This window comes from Gekko japonicus, unplaced genomic scaffold (genome assembly GCF_001447785.1).
Source record: "Gekko japonicus isolate JY-2015 unplaced genomic scaffold, Gekko_japonicus_V1.1 scaffold24, whole genome shotgun sequence".
Classification (NCBI taxonomy): Eukaryota; Metazoa; Chordata; class Lepidosauria; order Squamata; family Gekkonidae; genus Gekko; species Gekko japonicus.
The window spans coordinates 1,666,595-1,683,343 of NW_015164665.1; the positions used below are offsets into that span (position 1 = coordinate 1,666,595).

Genomic DNA, 16,749 nt, shown 5'->3' on the forward strand with positions numbered 1-16,749 from the left:
TCTAGACCACATTGGTGGTTCTTCCCTCAGGTGCTAGGGTCACCAGGCTGCTTGATGAGCTCACTCTGGAGGAGGCCACATAGAACTGTCCATTTAAGAAGCAGTCGTCTGTTAAGTCAACTCCTGCTACATTCCACGAAAGTGATGGCCTCTCTACTTGTGTTCCAGGATTGTTTTGCTCATATGGAGACAGTGATGCTGTGAGCTCCTCAGGGTGATCTTGCTGGTACTTGGCCTGTGCAGCTCAGTGCACTGCAGGAGTACTACATGCAAATGTCTTTGCTGCATTCCTAAATTGCCTCCTCCTTGTAGAGTTGGTGTATCTGGCTCGACGTTTGCCAGGAGCTTTCTTGTGGGTAGTAAGAGGTGAGGGGGAGCTGGTGTGAGGGAGTGGTGATGTGGTGGACATTTCTTCAGGTTCATGAGGGAGGCACGCATCGAAATTGCTCCTAGAAATGTCCTTTACTATCACCCCATAAACATTCATACTCTGGCCCTGCTCCTACACCTTACAGACACTGGCCTGTCTGGTGTTGGGGGGGATTGTATTTAAAGTCATCGGGGAGGCTGGGCCAGCAGCAGGGCTAAGGCAATCCTGCTAAGCAAACCTCCCTGGTGGCTGTAAGCATTCTACCTCCTCTCCTACACCTGATAGGCAGCTGCCTGTCCAGTGTAGGATGGGGAGGGGGAGGAGTATTAGAAGCCACTGTGGAGGCAGGGCTGGCAGTATCACTAAGGCAATCCTGCTAGGGCAGGCTCCCTCATGGCTTTAAGTACCCTGCAACCACTGCTGCACCTGACAGACAACCACCTGTTAGGTGTAGGAAGTGGGGGAGTGTGTTGGAAGCCATCAGAAAGGCTGGCCCAGCAGCATCGCTAAGGTGATCCTTCTGGGGCGGCGTCCCTGATGGATTAAAATACCCCGGTCCTGCTCCTACACCTGACAGTCACCGGCCTGTCTTGTGTGTTGGGGGGGATTATATTTAAAGGCATCAGGGAGGCTGAATCAGCAGCAGTGCTAAGGCAATCCTGCTGAGCAAACCTCCCCGGCGGCTGTAAGCATCCCACCTCCTCTCCTACACCTGACAGGCAACTGCCTGTCCAGTGTAGGAGGGGGAGGGGGAGGAGTATTAGAAGCCACTGTGGAGGCAGGGCCGGCAGGATCACTAAGGCGTTACTGCTGGGGTGGCTCCCTTATGGCTTTAAGCACACTGCAATCACTGCTGCACCTGATAGACCACTGCTTATTAGGTGTGTGTGGGGGAGTGTGTTGGAAGCCATCCCACCTCTTCTACACCTGACAGGCAGCTGCCTTTCCAGTGTAGGAGGGGGAGGGGGGAGGAGTATTAGAAGCCACTGTGGAGGTGGGGCTGCACCCGACAGACGGTTAGGTGTAGGAAGTTGGGGGAGTGTGTTGGAAGCCATCAGAGAGGCTGGGCCAGCAGCATTATTGCACCTCACAGGTGGTTGTTGGCCATTCCTGATTTCCTCAACTGTTGTTAGCTGTCTGCAGTCTCTTATAACTGTTGTTTTTTTAACCTCAGAATACTGAGCTCTGCAGCTGACCAATCAGAGAGTGGGGGGGTGCAAGGAGGCAGCAGCCGGCAGCTACATAGGAATCAATGAGGGGAGCATATTTTACCCTTGTGACCCCCTTAGGAGTTGAATTTCTAAAAATCCCTTCTTAGTGAGCACCTAAATCATGGTAGGAGCACTCTCCCCGAATTTGGTGCCTCTAGGTCCAGCAGTTTGGCCTGGGCATTGATTTTACAGTGAGGGGAACTTTCTTTTATATATATAGATGTATAACTAATCTGTATAACACTCCTACTGCAGAAAGATATAAAAAAGGGACTGAAGAGATTGAACCTGCACTCACTGATGCGTAGACTGCATGTACATGATTGCAACTGTAACCATATAAATAGTTATCCAAATCCTGCATACAGACACCAACATTTTCAATTGTCATACAGATGCCTAAGTAGTAATCTGAGCTATTACTGGTCCATCAGGAAGTCTTGAACTCTCCTTACAGAACTAGTTTGATTAAATTTAGAAACATTATGTTAATAGGCAAATGAAATATTTCTGGCTATTTTACAAAAACCAGAGACATCATCCTGAGCTCTCAATATTCAAACATTGTGCATAACATTTATTCAAAACACACTGGTACAAATTTAGTTCATTCAGTACAAGGTCCCTTTCACATATGCAGCCAGTAGTGTAAGAGCTGCTTCCATATTGTGCAACTACATGCTGCAGGGAATATGTCTATATGTGCCAATCACCTGCGTCATTCTCATGACATTGACACTCTACTGGAGGAACAATACTGATATGGTGTGAAAGACAATGTAATAAGCCCAGCCCGTACAATCATCTTTTCATATGGGTACATTCTTGCAGTGCATCATGTGGAAACAGTTCCAAATCTGCTGAAAGAGGCTTAAGAGGTAGACAATATAGCAACAGTTTCCTCAACTGCCCTCTACAGTGACAAATTTATCCTGTATAACCAACTCTCTTTAGTACTGGGGGTCAAAGAAGCCTGATTTACATATATTAGGTATTCTGCTTTAAGTAAATATTCTCCATGACTTCCTGACAAATTGTACAGTTAGTATGGTTTGATAAAACGGGACATCCACATTCAAGTCAAAGCTGCCATTCAATGCACAGGTTAAGTGCCAGCCCTATAGACTAGCTGTTGCTTCTACAGCGAACAGTTATTTGCAAAAATAGTATTCTCTGTTTGGCAAAGGAAGCAAACACATTCTCTTTTGTACCATTTGCATAGAACTTCCCTTAAAGCAAAAGAACAGAAATGTACCCGGTCTCTTCCTGGCTTCAGGGCTGAAACACCACTTTGGCCACTGCTTAAGCAGTGGTCACAATCCTTTCAGAACTTATAGATCATTCAACATCTTATCTTTGTCTATGTTATGAAGCACAAGCTACCTATGAGCCAGACAAATGTAACAACTCAGAGTAGTGTCCTACGCAGTGAAGACTGTAACAGTTTAAGGCTTAGTTTCTTTTCAGCTACATTCTCAAAGACAGTTTTGTATTATGGTCTCATAAGAATTCCATACAACAGGAAGCAACAGATATGCAGTCTAGAAACAGGGAGCAGAACTAAACTCTGATCTCAAATTGAAATACGTTTCCATAATACTTACAGGTTTTCCTTGTATGTGAATTTTTCCAGGGATGATTTCCAGCTTCTCATCATAGCATTGTTGGAGTAATAAGCATTCACACCTGTTGTTATCCCTGGCAACTGGGTAAAACCGACATAATTTTTCTTCCAGATATACAAGGGCATGGAGGTGTCTTTTATTAATCAAGGAAGACTACTGGTCAGCATATCTTAATACAGTACACAGACTGGCAGCATACCCCTAAGGTCACCTTTTCTAGACATTGTACTAGTATGTCACTAAATAATGGTCCATTCCTCGGGTAGAAGTATTGTAGTCTCCTAGAGATGGAGTTGGAGAATATGCAGCAACTGGTAGGCTTGATTGTACAAATGATGTTTTGATAACTGCTTGCCTGTACCAACTTTTCTATTTTAACAAGATGACTGTTGAACTGCATTTGATAGTTTGAAGACTGTATGGGTCTTCCTATTTTTCATCTCACATTTCTGGATGCTTGTTTTAAAGATTACTATTCTTCCTTTGTTTCATTTTAGGCTTATTTTTATTCTAATCTTTGCTAAGCAATTTCAGTCAAATTACTGCAATAAATAGCAACTGTAAGAAAATCAACATAACCTTTTTACATTTTACTGTCAGGATTTTGAGAAATGTATTTATATAAGTGTGCCTTTGGTTTGTTGCTTAATTTCTCCTCCACATAATCTAGAAGATATTACTACCACGTTGGTAGCTGCTTCATATACTGAAGACAACATAATAAACTGAAAGCATTAACCCTCAGGAAAAGACAAACAGCTGCTCTGAAACAGTTTTCCACAGAGGTTCTTAAATAAGAGTCCCTAAAACTGTGTTGCATAAAGTGAAAAATTTTAAAGACTTTGAGCATCTGTTTATTATACTTCCTTCCAATAAAATAAAACGCTTGTTTAAGACTATCTTCTCAAATCCTATGCTCAAACCTTTTCTACCTTCAAATTTAATATACTAATTAAACATTAAAGTGTGTAAAGGTACTGAAAGAAAAAGACATATTAACATGAAAAAACACATTTTATTGCACTTAAGTTATAAGAAAATAAAATTTCTAAGTGAATCAAATCATAGACACAATCCCTTTAAAGGTTGTTTTTCTCCATCCTGTCAGGTTGTTACATAACTAAAATTAACGAACTGAAATCCGATTTCTTAAAATAAAAAAATCAGACTATAAATAAACCAAAAAAGGAGGGGGGGGGAGAAACAAGATCGCCTAGGATACAGTGTTAAACCACTTTCACAGTTCAGCTGGAGTTGTGGCTCTTGGAGAATGAGGCAAACCACATGACATTTTCATTCTTTTTTTTGTGTGTGACAACTTTACCACAAAAACCAAAGCATTTTCACTCTGTCAGTTTTTCACTGCCATAAAACTGTAACAGTTATTTCTCTTCAAATTCCGTAAAACACTAAGACTGACCAGCAATTTTATTTTCATTTTTGTATTATTTTTTTAAAAATATCTTGTCAGTTTCATTATGTCTGTTTATTCCATTCACCACAGCCCTCACAAAGAAACGTTTCCCCACAGAACAGGCTACAAGAGCTTTGTTCTAAGGAATGTGTTTTAATTTTTGCCCAGAAAAAAAGAAAAGAAAATAAGCTTTGCACACACTCTCGATTCATTACTTGCAAGCAAACTTCACTCTAAATTGTCTGAAACTCTTCCATTCTCAGCCTCTTAGAGGCACAGTTGGCTCAAGTTTCAGTGGCAAAAAAGTCTTTTTTTTCCGTAACCAAACTAGAGCAAATTTGGAATTCAGTCTGGGACTAAAACGTCACAGCAGAAAAAAAATAAAAATAATTTGCTTTTTTTTCTTCTTTCATTTAGCAGCATAAATAAGTTTGGCCACTGGGAATACAGTACAGGGGCGGGACAACAATCCCATAGCTGAAGACCTACTTCTAGCACCAGCATCATGTATTGACCATCTGAGGAAACCTTAGAACACCCCGGACAACTCGCCACCTCAGAGCAACATATGCATTGAAGAGCAGAGATGGAAGCAACAGTAAATAGATCAACAGAGGCTAATACTGTGATTGACATTGGCAATGGTTGGCAAATAAAAAAAGCTGTAAAACTGTACAAAAAAACAATTCACAGTACGATTTTATCTGTTCCACACATGAGAAAGGACTCTTTACTGCCACAGATGCTCTCCTGCTTGAAAGACAATCAGTAACCGATATCAGAGGTATGAAGCTCCCTTCTAGATTTTTGTGGTAAGAGAACAGGGTTAAGAAGAGCTGTAGCAACTTTTTCAATCTCCACCATGCTCAATGAGCACTGAGAGAAAAAAAATAAAAAGAAACAATTGCACCTGGCTTGATTTAGAAAGTCATCTTTTGCAAAGCTGCCCCCTCATTCAAAAGTGAAGCCTTTGATGTAAGGAGACAGCAAGTGCCCCTCTTGTCAGTTACAGTTGGTCATCTTTTTGTCTTCTTCCTTCCTTCGTAGCCTGTAGGTCTTTAGGATCTGTTGCCCCAAGCCAACATCCTGCACCACCAAAGGACAAGGTTTTTCTATTTTTCCATTTTGCAGAGGGAGGGAGGGAGGGAGGGAGGGGAGGACAGAACAATGTTTGCATTTCTGGACAAAATAATCTTTTCAAGCTTCACTTTATATCCACGTCAAAGTCCAACACCAGCAGCTTGGTTTCCTCAGTTCCATTCCGGCTTCCAACTGCACACACTAGCTTCGTGTTGGAGGCTCTGATCCGCCATACGACACCTCCACTCCCTCCGCTTTCCAATGTAACTAGATTTCGGATAAATTCACCCGTTTTCAAGTCCCAAAGTTTCACAGTCCCATCATCAGAGCTGGTAATTACAAAGTTCTTGTTGAACTGTAAACAGGTCACAGCACTTTGATGCTTGTTGGGACCTGGAACAATAACAGCAACAAAATTGTAAATATAATACAGTATCACTGGCTATAGAACTGAAGGCCATATTTTTATTTATACTATATTTTTACACATCTATAGAACTAGAAATGATAAACAGCATACTTAAAAACAGAAAACCGTGCAATTTGCTAATGGCCAATAAAGCAAATGATATACTCAACACTCCAAAAACACCTGCTACATAGAAAAGTGTTAACTGAGGGAATGATTAGCAAGACACAAAATAAACTGATCTAGGCCAAACAAAGAAATCCAACTATTCTTAATTCTTAGGGAATACCAGCTGCTGCAAAGTTATTCAATCAGCTTTAATCTGCAATGCTCAAAGGTGCTTTACAACAATATGCTAACTGCATAAAAAAGCAGGGTTCCTGGGAGTCGGATTAAGTCACCAACTAAGCAGCAAACTGTGCTTTCCCTCATGGCATCCTCTGCTAGCATTGAGGCTTGCACAATCATTACCAGAAAGTCAGCCCTGGTCCTTCAAAACTGAGACTGGTAACTGCCACGGCGCTGTTTGCCAACACAGCCCTTGGCTAACTTCATCACTTTTCTCTTCAGAAGGCATAGAAAGTGCTGCAACCAGTGGTCTTTCTCCACTGGAGAAACATAAGACAGTATGTTGGTTATGTGTTTTCTCTATATGTCTCTCTCATGGACACAACTAAACAGAAAAGGAAACAGAGATTGGCAGAGTAGTCTGCCTGGGAGAACACAACGATACTATCCTGATTGTTCCGTCTCTGTTTGGCCAGAAAAGAGGAGAGAATGGCAATCCTTATGGAATGGCTTGTTCAGACAACAGGCAAGTGATGGTTTTCGTCTAATTTGAGGGATCAATGCCCAGGAAAGCTACACCTGCTGTGAAACAGACCATGCAATTGGGTCGCTGTGCTCCTGTTATCATGTCCAAAGCAACTCATGGTGGTTCCACATTTGGGGAAACTGAGGCATCAGTCTGGAAGCTGCCTTCTGTCACTCAGTGACAGAGATGGAAAGAAAGAACACACATAGCTGTGGCAAGGAAAAGGTGGGGATGAGCAGCAGCAGAGCAGGTCAGCAGAACATGCAAGGTTCAAAGATAGCTTTGATTCTTATTTGCAAGTCTTCCGTACTAGAGATGTTTTCAACTTTTATTTCAAACTGCACAAATATTCAAATCTTTCAAAGGATTCGAACTTCAGTAGCAGATTGCATTTAACTGAGTCATGGTGTTGATGGAGCAAGAACTAGAGGATAAAACTTGATGCAAAATACATTTGGATAAAACATTAAGAGTACAATATCCTCCTTTGGAAAGGAGGAACATGTCTATGTTTGTGTGCCTATATGACTGCACTGTACTTGTTAAAAAGAGCTCTAAAACCTTTGTTTCCTTCCTCCATTCTTCACATTCTGCATGTACTTTGTAATCCTTCTTGATTTATAGGAACAGACCAGGCTTCCTTATCTTTACCCAATTAACCTCTAAGCAGAGGAATGTCTCAGAAACTCCAAAATAAAGATACTGAGTAGCTGTTATAATGATTCTATCTCTCCATATTACTGTGGTTTGTTTAATAATCCTGACTACAGTTCTAGCTGTCTACGCTTGCTTGCTCTAACAGCAAATGCCTTAAATAGAACAATGAACATTCACTGATAAGAGTCAATTCATAAAAATATAGTGCAGAAGAACAAAGAGATGAAGCAACCATCATTAACATGTTTGATTATGGTATTGTATGCTATTTGGTGTCCTTCTTCCTTTATGCTTTAATGTGTTAATTTCTGTTCTCCAAAATTTTGAGACCACACATTTCTAGATAATTTTACTTGGACAGCTGAATCAGTCTATCAATGCTAACTTTATCCTAGCAAGTAGCTTTCCCGTTCTAACAAATATCCCTCCTTAGAAGCATCAAAAATGGTTGGTTTGTTCTCAGAGAAATGCTTCAAGACCCTCAACCATTCAAGGTATGCAGATTCATAAGAAAACCCATAGCACTGCACCCTGCTCAGCAATAAATTGTGTTGGAAGGCCACTCTAAGATTGAGTGAAGTGGTGGTATCCAAGTAACCGGCTGATAAATCCCAGTACCATCACAATACTTGTTTTTTAATCTCTTGGGTGGCAACTGAGCATGAAGCTCTCCAGAAGGCACTAACATAATGCTACACAAAAACAGATTGCGTGGTCATCTGTGCATCACAGAAATGGGCTCCATGCCTGCACAGAGCCTGAAGTTGGAGTCTTCTTGAGCTAAGCCTTTTTGAACGAAATCTTCCCTCCCTTCTGAACCTGTAGTCACCATCCACACCCAAGGGGAGGAGCCATGCCTCTATCTTTAGTCTTCTTAAGAGAGCACTGCAGCAACTCTACAAGGCATCTGCTGCAAGTGCTGAGGGCGTTTCTTGCTAAAGATGCTGAAGGCATATCCATCACTGAAGGCTTCAGACAAGCAAACAGTGGCAGTGTGGGATCCATATCCTGCAAGTCCCATAGGTGACTAAATAAGCAGTCAAAACAAGTTTATAGGCAGTGAATGTGCACTCTGCTGTACTGCACCACTACAATGGACACTGCCATGTGTCCCAATTGGCACAATGTATGAGTAGTATGGTTTAGGGTAGACGCTCTGTCTTGAGTCAGAAATGTCCCTGCAGTTTTAGAGCTGAACACTACACCAAAAAACTGTAGGTATCCAATAAGATGGGGATGGAACTTCTAACAAATGACACGTAGTTAGGAGACATAGTAAAGAAGGATGAGAAGACAGCTGCAAAGAACTCAGTCATCTATGTAGGGCAGTACAGATATCAGTGCAGCACTTTGTATTGACAGAAGAACTAGGAATTTACTCTCTTGGGGCTTAAGTGCCCCGTGGAAGTATGCATCTCTGGAGCAGAGGCAAGTCAAACTCTGGTGTCAGAAGAGGGTTTGGTGTCCTATCCAGGGATACCATTCCAAACCCCAGTGTAGGAGGATTTGACATCCCTAAACCCCAGTAAAGAAAGAAGTCCTCCATTTTTCTTCAAAAAGGCAAAGTACTGAGAATAGAATGGTTCTCTTATTTGGTAGGTTGGTACCACCTATATTGCCATTTTCTTCAGGAGGAAGTGGACTTCCAGGAGGAGTATGCTTAAACACTCTTGTAGGGGAAGTCAAGCAAATTCTATTTCATATTCTAGTTTGAAGATACTGCGGACCCCCTTTTTTGTTGGTGATAGCCTTGGGCACAGAGATATGTTAACAAGACATGGTGTAGCAGGAAGGATGAAGGCAGGAATCAAGTCAAAGGCTCTTTTTGGAAGTTCAAGAAGATATTGAACTTTGAGAGCTAAACTGTAGCTTGGAAAGTACTGGTTCTCAAAACTGCACAAGAAAAGGATCTCCTTGACTGTGGAGGCCAGTAGAATACCTCAAGGGACTGGAAAACATAAGGCACCAGCTGGGATAAACAGCAGTCCAGTAACAGCCACTGCCATAGAGTCCAAAGCACTTACAAGCCATTTCCAAAAGGTGGCCCTGAGCCAAGAGAAGTGAGCATGGAAACTTGCCTTATACAATTTTGACAATGGACATATGAATCAATGTTATGACCTGTTCAAGATGCTTTGTTACCGGAGGGCAACTTGCCCGTGCACTCCCAACACCATGTGAATGTTGTCTATTCTGCTATATACCATGAAGGACAGCTGGGGGGGGGGACTCTCCTCAGAATGATAAAGGTAGGAGAATATTTGGCACAGTATCCTTTTGATGACAATGACGAAGAAAAATGCAAGAAATAGCTCACAGAGAAAAACTTAGAAGAGGTACTCAATCTATGATGCTGATGTGTGTGGGAGTATGTGGTGAGAGCAGGCCTGGAAGAGGGGGATGGTTTTAAACCAAATACTTTATTTTAGAAGGTTCTGAATTCAGGCTCTGTCTAGACTCATAGCCCATTTGTGTGATGCACAGATGCCATGAAGAATAACAGTGGGTTTCATTTCACATAAAATGCCCACAGACCTTTGATTTCAAGGTTCTAAGATTTCCAGTAGCCAACTCAGCCAGAATCCAAATTACCCCAGGTTTTCTATAACATCATAATGAATGACTGCTAGAGAGTCCGTGACAGCTTTTTCAGCGCTAACTCACTATGACATCATAGCATATCAACTAATAGCATCAAAATAAGGAATGAAGACACCAGAGTGAGGAGATAGGGCACGTCAGAAGAACACATTCATTACTCACTACTTTCCTAGTGAACTAATATGTTTCAAATACTCAGATCTCATTTGTATATTGAATTTAAAACAATTTTTCCAACATGTAGATTAATAATATTCATTTCCTTTTGAATATTTTGAAGTAAGTTACATAAGCCAACAAGAAACTCACCTTGCAATGTCTGTAAACACTGTCCTGTTTTGATATCCCAGATTTTGACTGTGGAATCTGCATTCCCCGAGACAAGAATATTGTCCTTGAGTTCCATCCCACTTGTTAATGACTGGTGGCCTGTTAATGTGTGTATACAGTTTCCCGTTTCCACATCCCAAACTCGGATTGAAGTGTCCAGAGACCCACTCACTACATGGATACCATCAAACTAAGGGGGAAAGGTGAACTATATTAACATATTTTATTATTCATTTTTATAATATAATAGTTTGTATCTATTCCGAAGTTAAGGATGCTTACATTTTCTCTAGAAGGAAGTGGCAATTTCTGCCAAAATGCAGACCCCTATAATGTTGTTCCTAAGAGTACACAGACTCCAGGAACAAAATTTTAGAGTGCTCAGTGAGGGGTGGAACTGGTAGAAATCACCTTCCATCTTCAGAAAACGTAAGGGCATCTGGATATTGCACAATACGTCTGAGGCAGGGCAAAAGAGGAATTATGACTGATACAGTCATCTGCTGCTTTCACTGTCAAGTTTTTAAAATGACACGATCTATGATTCAAAACATATAATGTAAATAAATCAAGTTATGTTTAAAGTATTTTAGGAGAAATTTTATGTTAAGGCTATGTGGAAAATAATATATATATAAAGCTGTTATAACCTAATTGTCTAAAACTGCCAGATCAACTACTTTTGTTTCAAATGTTTGTGTCTAAAGTGCATTAGAAATGTTAAGCTCTCATATTTAAATACCAATAATATAACTAATTTGGAGAAATCATATTTTCATGGGTTTATTTTTCTTTCTTTATTTAAAACATTTAGATGCCACCTTTCTAACTCAAGGCGGCTTACAATATAAATAAAACAACAATTATAAAAAATACATTAAAAACCACAATTTAAAATCCAAATTGTACTGAAGACACATAGCATGCAAACAAATCTCTTTATTGCCATATCTTAACTAACAACTATCAAGTCCTATTCCTCAATCTCATTCTATAAAGGTGACAGAAAGCAGAAAAAGAAACTTTATGAGTTCTACTGCCTGGTCTTTCAAAACAAGCTGAAGAGAAGATAATGAGATAACCTCATGGTAAAATGCAGGAGATTGGACCAAACTGCCCCCTGCAGCTGAATGGTTATTAATCAGTGTTACAGTACCCTTATTAAACCAACCTTGATGGGTTGCCAGGTTTCCTAGGTAAATGGAAGGTACAGGTACAGACTTTTAGTGCCCTAAATATTTAGGCCCAGGGCAATTTATAAATTGCCTCTTGCTGTGAATCTTCTTGTGCATGAAGATCATCTGGTAGGGTACTGCTGTGGTTGGGAGCTACATTTATGCCTCTGCTTAATTATTTCAGAATTCTGTCAAGTTTTTGTATTGCATTTTGATCTTTTAAAATTATTTGTTAATTCTCCATTGTACAGTTTTAAACCAAAGCCTTTATTGGAAGCCAATTATTTATCTGTTTGGACAAATGTGGAAAGGATTATAAATGAATTAAACAAAATTAATACGATTCATGTAGTCTAGTCAGTGGGTGACACTGACCATTTCTTCTACATAAACAAAGATGCCTAGCAAATATGTTTTGTCATTTTGTAGGCTAGCCTTGCCAAGTTCCTTAAAGTTTATTAAGCAGTCCTAAAGGCACTTTCCTGGGAGTGATCCCAGCTGAATAAAATGGGACTTATTTCAGAGCAGGTCTCCTTAGGAGAGCTCCCTAAGGAAACTAGATGGGATGGAAAATAAAGGAAAATCTAGGATACATGCCATTTAACTGTAATAAATATATTATGTATAATATGTATATTAAACTGACTGCTTTGCAGATATTCAGCTAAGCATCTATAACTATCAGTGGGATACTGAAGGAGATTTATTGTACCAGATGGAAAATGCTTACCTGTAATGAATACACTCTGTTAGTATGGCCTTGCAAGGTGTGTAGACAGGTTTCAGTTTCTGGATCCCATACCTTCACCATAAAATCATATGCTCCACTAACAACCCTCCTGCCATCATACTGTACACATCGGACTGCAGCTACATGACCCATCAGAACGTGTAAACACTGGCCTGTCTCTATGTCCCAAACTCTCAGGGTGGCATCTCGAGATCCACTGACAACTCTAGGAAAATGGAAAGGCTGCAATTAGTTTTAGGTGTCCATTCTAACTGTATCTATTACAGAAGATTTTGCATTTGAAACTGGACAATTAAGTTAGTCCTATTGACTGATACAGTGAACATAACTCTTTGAATTCTTTAAAACATCTAAAAGCTTGTATTCCTTGTCTTGGAATACAAGCTTTGGTGGCTCATAACAAAGATATCTACAACTGTTAAAACAAAGATTTACCTTTTTTCATGGAGATGCATACAACGCACAGTGGAAGTATGTCCATATAACGTATGTATACACTCCCCAGTCTCTGCATTCCATACTTTAAGTGTTCGGTCAGTGGACCCACTGATGATTATGTTGTCCCTCATCTGAGATGACCAAACTCCACCTGTATGTCCAACAAGCGTTCTTAAACACTGAAAGCAAGCATTTGCCTTGGTTACCATTCAGACAAAGATGATAATTGACAAAACAGATTAACTTATGCCACTCTTCAGTTTTTATTCATGTAGTGATATTCTACAAGTTATTAAAAAGCCATTAGAAACTCTTGATACTTCTATGCTTTACTGCTACTATATCATCAGGTTTGTATCTGATGTAGTGGGCATGCATACGAAAGCTTATACACAGAATTAAACTTTGTCTTAAAAGGTGTTACTGAAGTCAAACTTTGTTCTGTTGCTACTAGACTATATATGGGAGAAACATACAAAGCACCCTTCCTTTACCACTACCATTTATGAATACAAACTTGGCTGACAGTTTTTAAATGATCCTTTTCAGTAAAATCCTGATACTGAAAGGAAACAAATTCAACTGGCTGTATATAACATGACCATGGTATTTTCAACCTTTCCCCAGGCCCAAAGTTACAAAGTTACACACGCAAAAACAGCCTAATGAATTAAATGTAGAATTGACAGGATGAGATGTATAGCATATCATTCAAGCTAAATAACGTCCGTGTGTGCGCGGGATGTGTGTGTTGAAGATCAGATAATATTAAGAAGCCAATAATCTCTGCAGTAGAAATTCATTTCACTAAAACCTTCTCTCTTATTAAAAGGAGCTACAGCCAGCCATGTGGATTGGGAGATGTAGCATTATTATCAATACGTCAGATATTTGAGGAAGATGTTATGGGACCTAATTTTTGTGATCTCAGGCCCACAGAGGTACATGACCAATCTTAAACAGTACAGTTCAAACCACAGCAACATACATCTTTTCCATAAAACTATTTGAATTGGCTTATCTGCTTAATATTCACCCTCTGCTTACTGTTTTCTCTCTGTCCTCTCTTGTTTATGCCATTATCTGTTTTAGATCATTTGTGTACATCTTAAAGACAGGGACCTATCTAACCTTTTTCTACAAAGCTCTGTAAGGTCTCCTACACTATGATGACACTGTTTAAATAATATAACGAAGTAGTAATTAACTGGATGCTCTTAATATGAATTCTGCTGAATTTTATTTCCCCAATTCAACTCCTTTGCTACCAAAATGGATGCCTGGCATTAAAAACATTTCAAATGCCACATATTTACTTAAGCCAGTCATGAGAAATAACAACAAAAAAGGGTTTGCACAGAAGGATAGACAAACACTAGTTTGAAATACGAAGAAAACTTCACTCAAATAATTATACTAGAATTTTTTACTACCTTTTCCTGGAGAAGTTTCAGCAACACAATAAAACTATAAATAATAATGTCAACTATTCGAATGTTCTACTAACGTACTTAGTGTGAATTTCATTAGAAGCCAATGAAGGTAGTTGGCTTACCTTTCCCGTAACCGCTGACCAAACCTTTAATGTATTATCATCTGAGCCACTAACTATTCGGTTACCACAGAACTGTAGACACGTAATCACATGATCGTCATGACCTTTGAGCACCTGATTATACACAACATGCATATAGTCACAATCAACCAAGACATTAGAAAGAGAAGAGAAATTTTAGATTGGTAGCATGCTTAAGGCTAATTTATCACTAAAAACCAATGGGAAAGCAATTTTAATACCTATTTTTTTCCTATAGAAGATGACAGAAGACTATATGAGTGGAAGAGATATATGACTGGAAAAGATAAAAGATTCAACCAAGTATCTTGGTGAATAGCTAAGTGGCAAACAGTTATCATGGTCCACTTTAACATTTACTCCACCATCCTCCTCCTAACTGCCAATATTTCTTGCCAAAATGCTCTTTTCATCTATCAATGTCTTGAAATATACTCCCCAAGTCCGTAAGATCGTACTTTGGTACTATTATTTTTCTTCCTCAGTCTGTGCCACTTGCTGTGGTTCAGTTTGGCTCAAGAGACCACACCAGTGACCAGAAGGAAGAACAGGCAAGTATGTATGTAACTGAGTCACTGTTGATGGTTCAAGTTCCTACTTTCAACCTAGCAGAACTGGGCACAGAAAGGAAGAGATGGGAAGATAATCCTGCCAATGGAGTTCACAAGGTCAAGATTATACTAAAGAATGATTCTCCACCTTATTGGGCAGCAATGAGCTGGAGCTTCGCTATCACATTTGGGAAATAATCCCACAGTTGCACTTAATGCCTTTTTCCTTTCCATTAAGTGTCATCATGGTAAAACACTTTCTACTTAAGGTTTCCCATTATAACAATGTAGTTATTTTTAACTGATTAAAGCCCAAACTATTAATTGGTTAAATAAGTATTTAATTGTTATCAAAATATTTAACCTAACACAAATGTAAACAATATGGGACTGCACTGTTCAGGTTTTTAGTTAACATAGACCACTCAAGCACTATCCAGCAAAGTCAAAACAGTACACCCATAGTATTTAGCACTAGGATACAGAAATGTTGATTATATTATACATGTGAACAAGGGCTATTTTTAACACCTGAGAATTTTTAATCAACTGTATCAGTACTAAAAGACTAAAAAATAACTCCTGTAGCAACCATTTACACATCAGACGGTTCAATACTTTGGTTATTCTATCAGTACAGCCTGAAGATATTAAATGATATACAGTGTAAAATACATTACATTTTTATGACGCACTAAGGCAGCAGCTGACAATCTTTCTCCTTCAAAGAACAAGCTTAAAGCACTATCTTGTGGTTTTGAAAACAACAGGCTTTTCAATCTGGCTTTATTAAAAGTCTCATAATCTAAATTACCTAGTTCTTAGTTGGTAAAACATTAAAACTAAAAGCTCCTCTCCATAAAACTATGACTAACCTTACTACTATTGGATAATTATCAGTAATGTACTGACACACCCAAGTTTGTTACGACATGCTGAATTCTAATAATTCATGTTAATACTTAACATTTAGTTGACTAGGGGAAGAAGAGAACTGAAATTATTTTTATAGTATAAAAGGAGATATCAACTTCTCATCATAATGAATTAATCAGATCTTGGCTCTAGCATGTTAGAATATGCTTAATTTTATAAGTGTAACTAGCAAAATGCTTGCCACTGTGACAGGCGGAACATGATCTTGGAGTCGTAATAGATGTCAGTAGTAAACACTGAAAATGTTGAGACAGTGTGCGACTGCAATAAAAAAAGCCAATGCTACGCTGGGGATTATTAGGAAGGGAATTGAAAACAAATCAGCCAGTATTATAATGCCCCTGTATAAATCAATGGTGTGACCTCATTTGGAGTACTGTGTAAGGTTCTGGTTACCACACCTCAAAAAGGATATTATAGCATGGAAAAAGTACAGAAAAGGGCGACTAGAATGATAAAAGGGTTGGAACACTTTCCCTATGAAGAAAGGTTAAAGCACTTGGGGCTCTTTAGCTTGGAGAAACGACGGTTGAGGGGTGACATGATCAAGGTTTAAAAGATTATGCATGGGATAGAGCAGGTAGAGAAAGAGGTACTTTTCTCCCTTTCTCACAATACAAGAACTCGTGGGCACTCAATGAAATTGTTGAGCAGTCAGGTTAGAACAGATAAAAGGAAGTACTTCTTCACCCAAAGAGTGATTAACACATGGAATTCACTGCTACAGGAGGTGGTGGCAGCTTCAAGCATGGACAAAGAGGGAATAAGACAAACATATGGAGCAGAGGACCATCAGTGGCTATTAGTCACA

At 39.5% G+C, this 16,749-nt stretch overlaps 1 protein-coding gene across 3 annotated transcripts in view; it reads right to left on the reverse strand.

Moving 5' to 3' along the window:
- Nucleotides 1–4,297: 4,297 nt before the first annotated feature.
- Nucleotides 4,298–16,749, reverse strand: part of FBXW7 (F-box and WD repeat domain containing 7) — a 204,690-nt gene continuing 192,238 nt past the window's right edge. For all 3 annotated transcript variants that reach the window (XM_015409052.1, XM_015409054.1, XM_015409053.1), the window contains 5 exons: nt 14,431–14,544; nt 12,873–13,054; nt 12,417–12,642; nt 10,491–10,701; nt 4,298–6,093 (listed from right to left, as the gene is read on the reverse strand). In XM_015409052.1, coding sequence (XP_015264538.1) covers nt 5,825–6,093; nt 10,491–10,701; nt 12,417–12,642; nt 12,873–13,054; nt 14,431–14,544 — 1,002 coding nt within the window. In that variant the 3' untranslated portion in view covers nt 4,298–5,824. The remainder of the gene's footprint in view (nt 6,094–10,490; nt 10,702–12,416; nt 12,643–12,872; nt 13,055–14,430; nt 14,545–16,749) is intronic.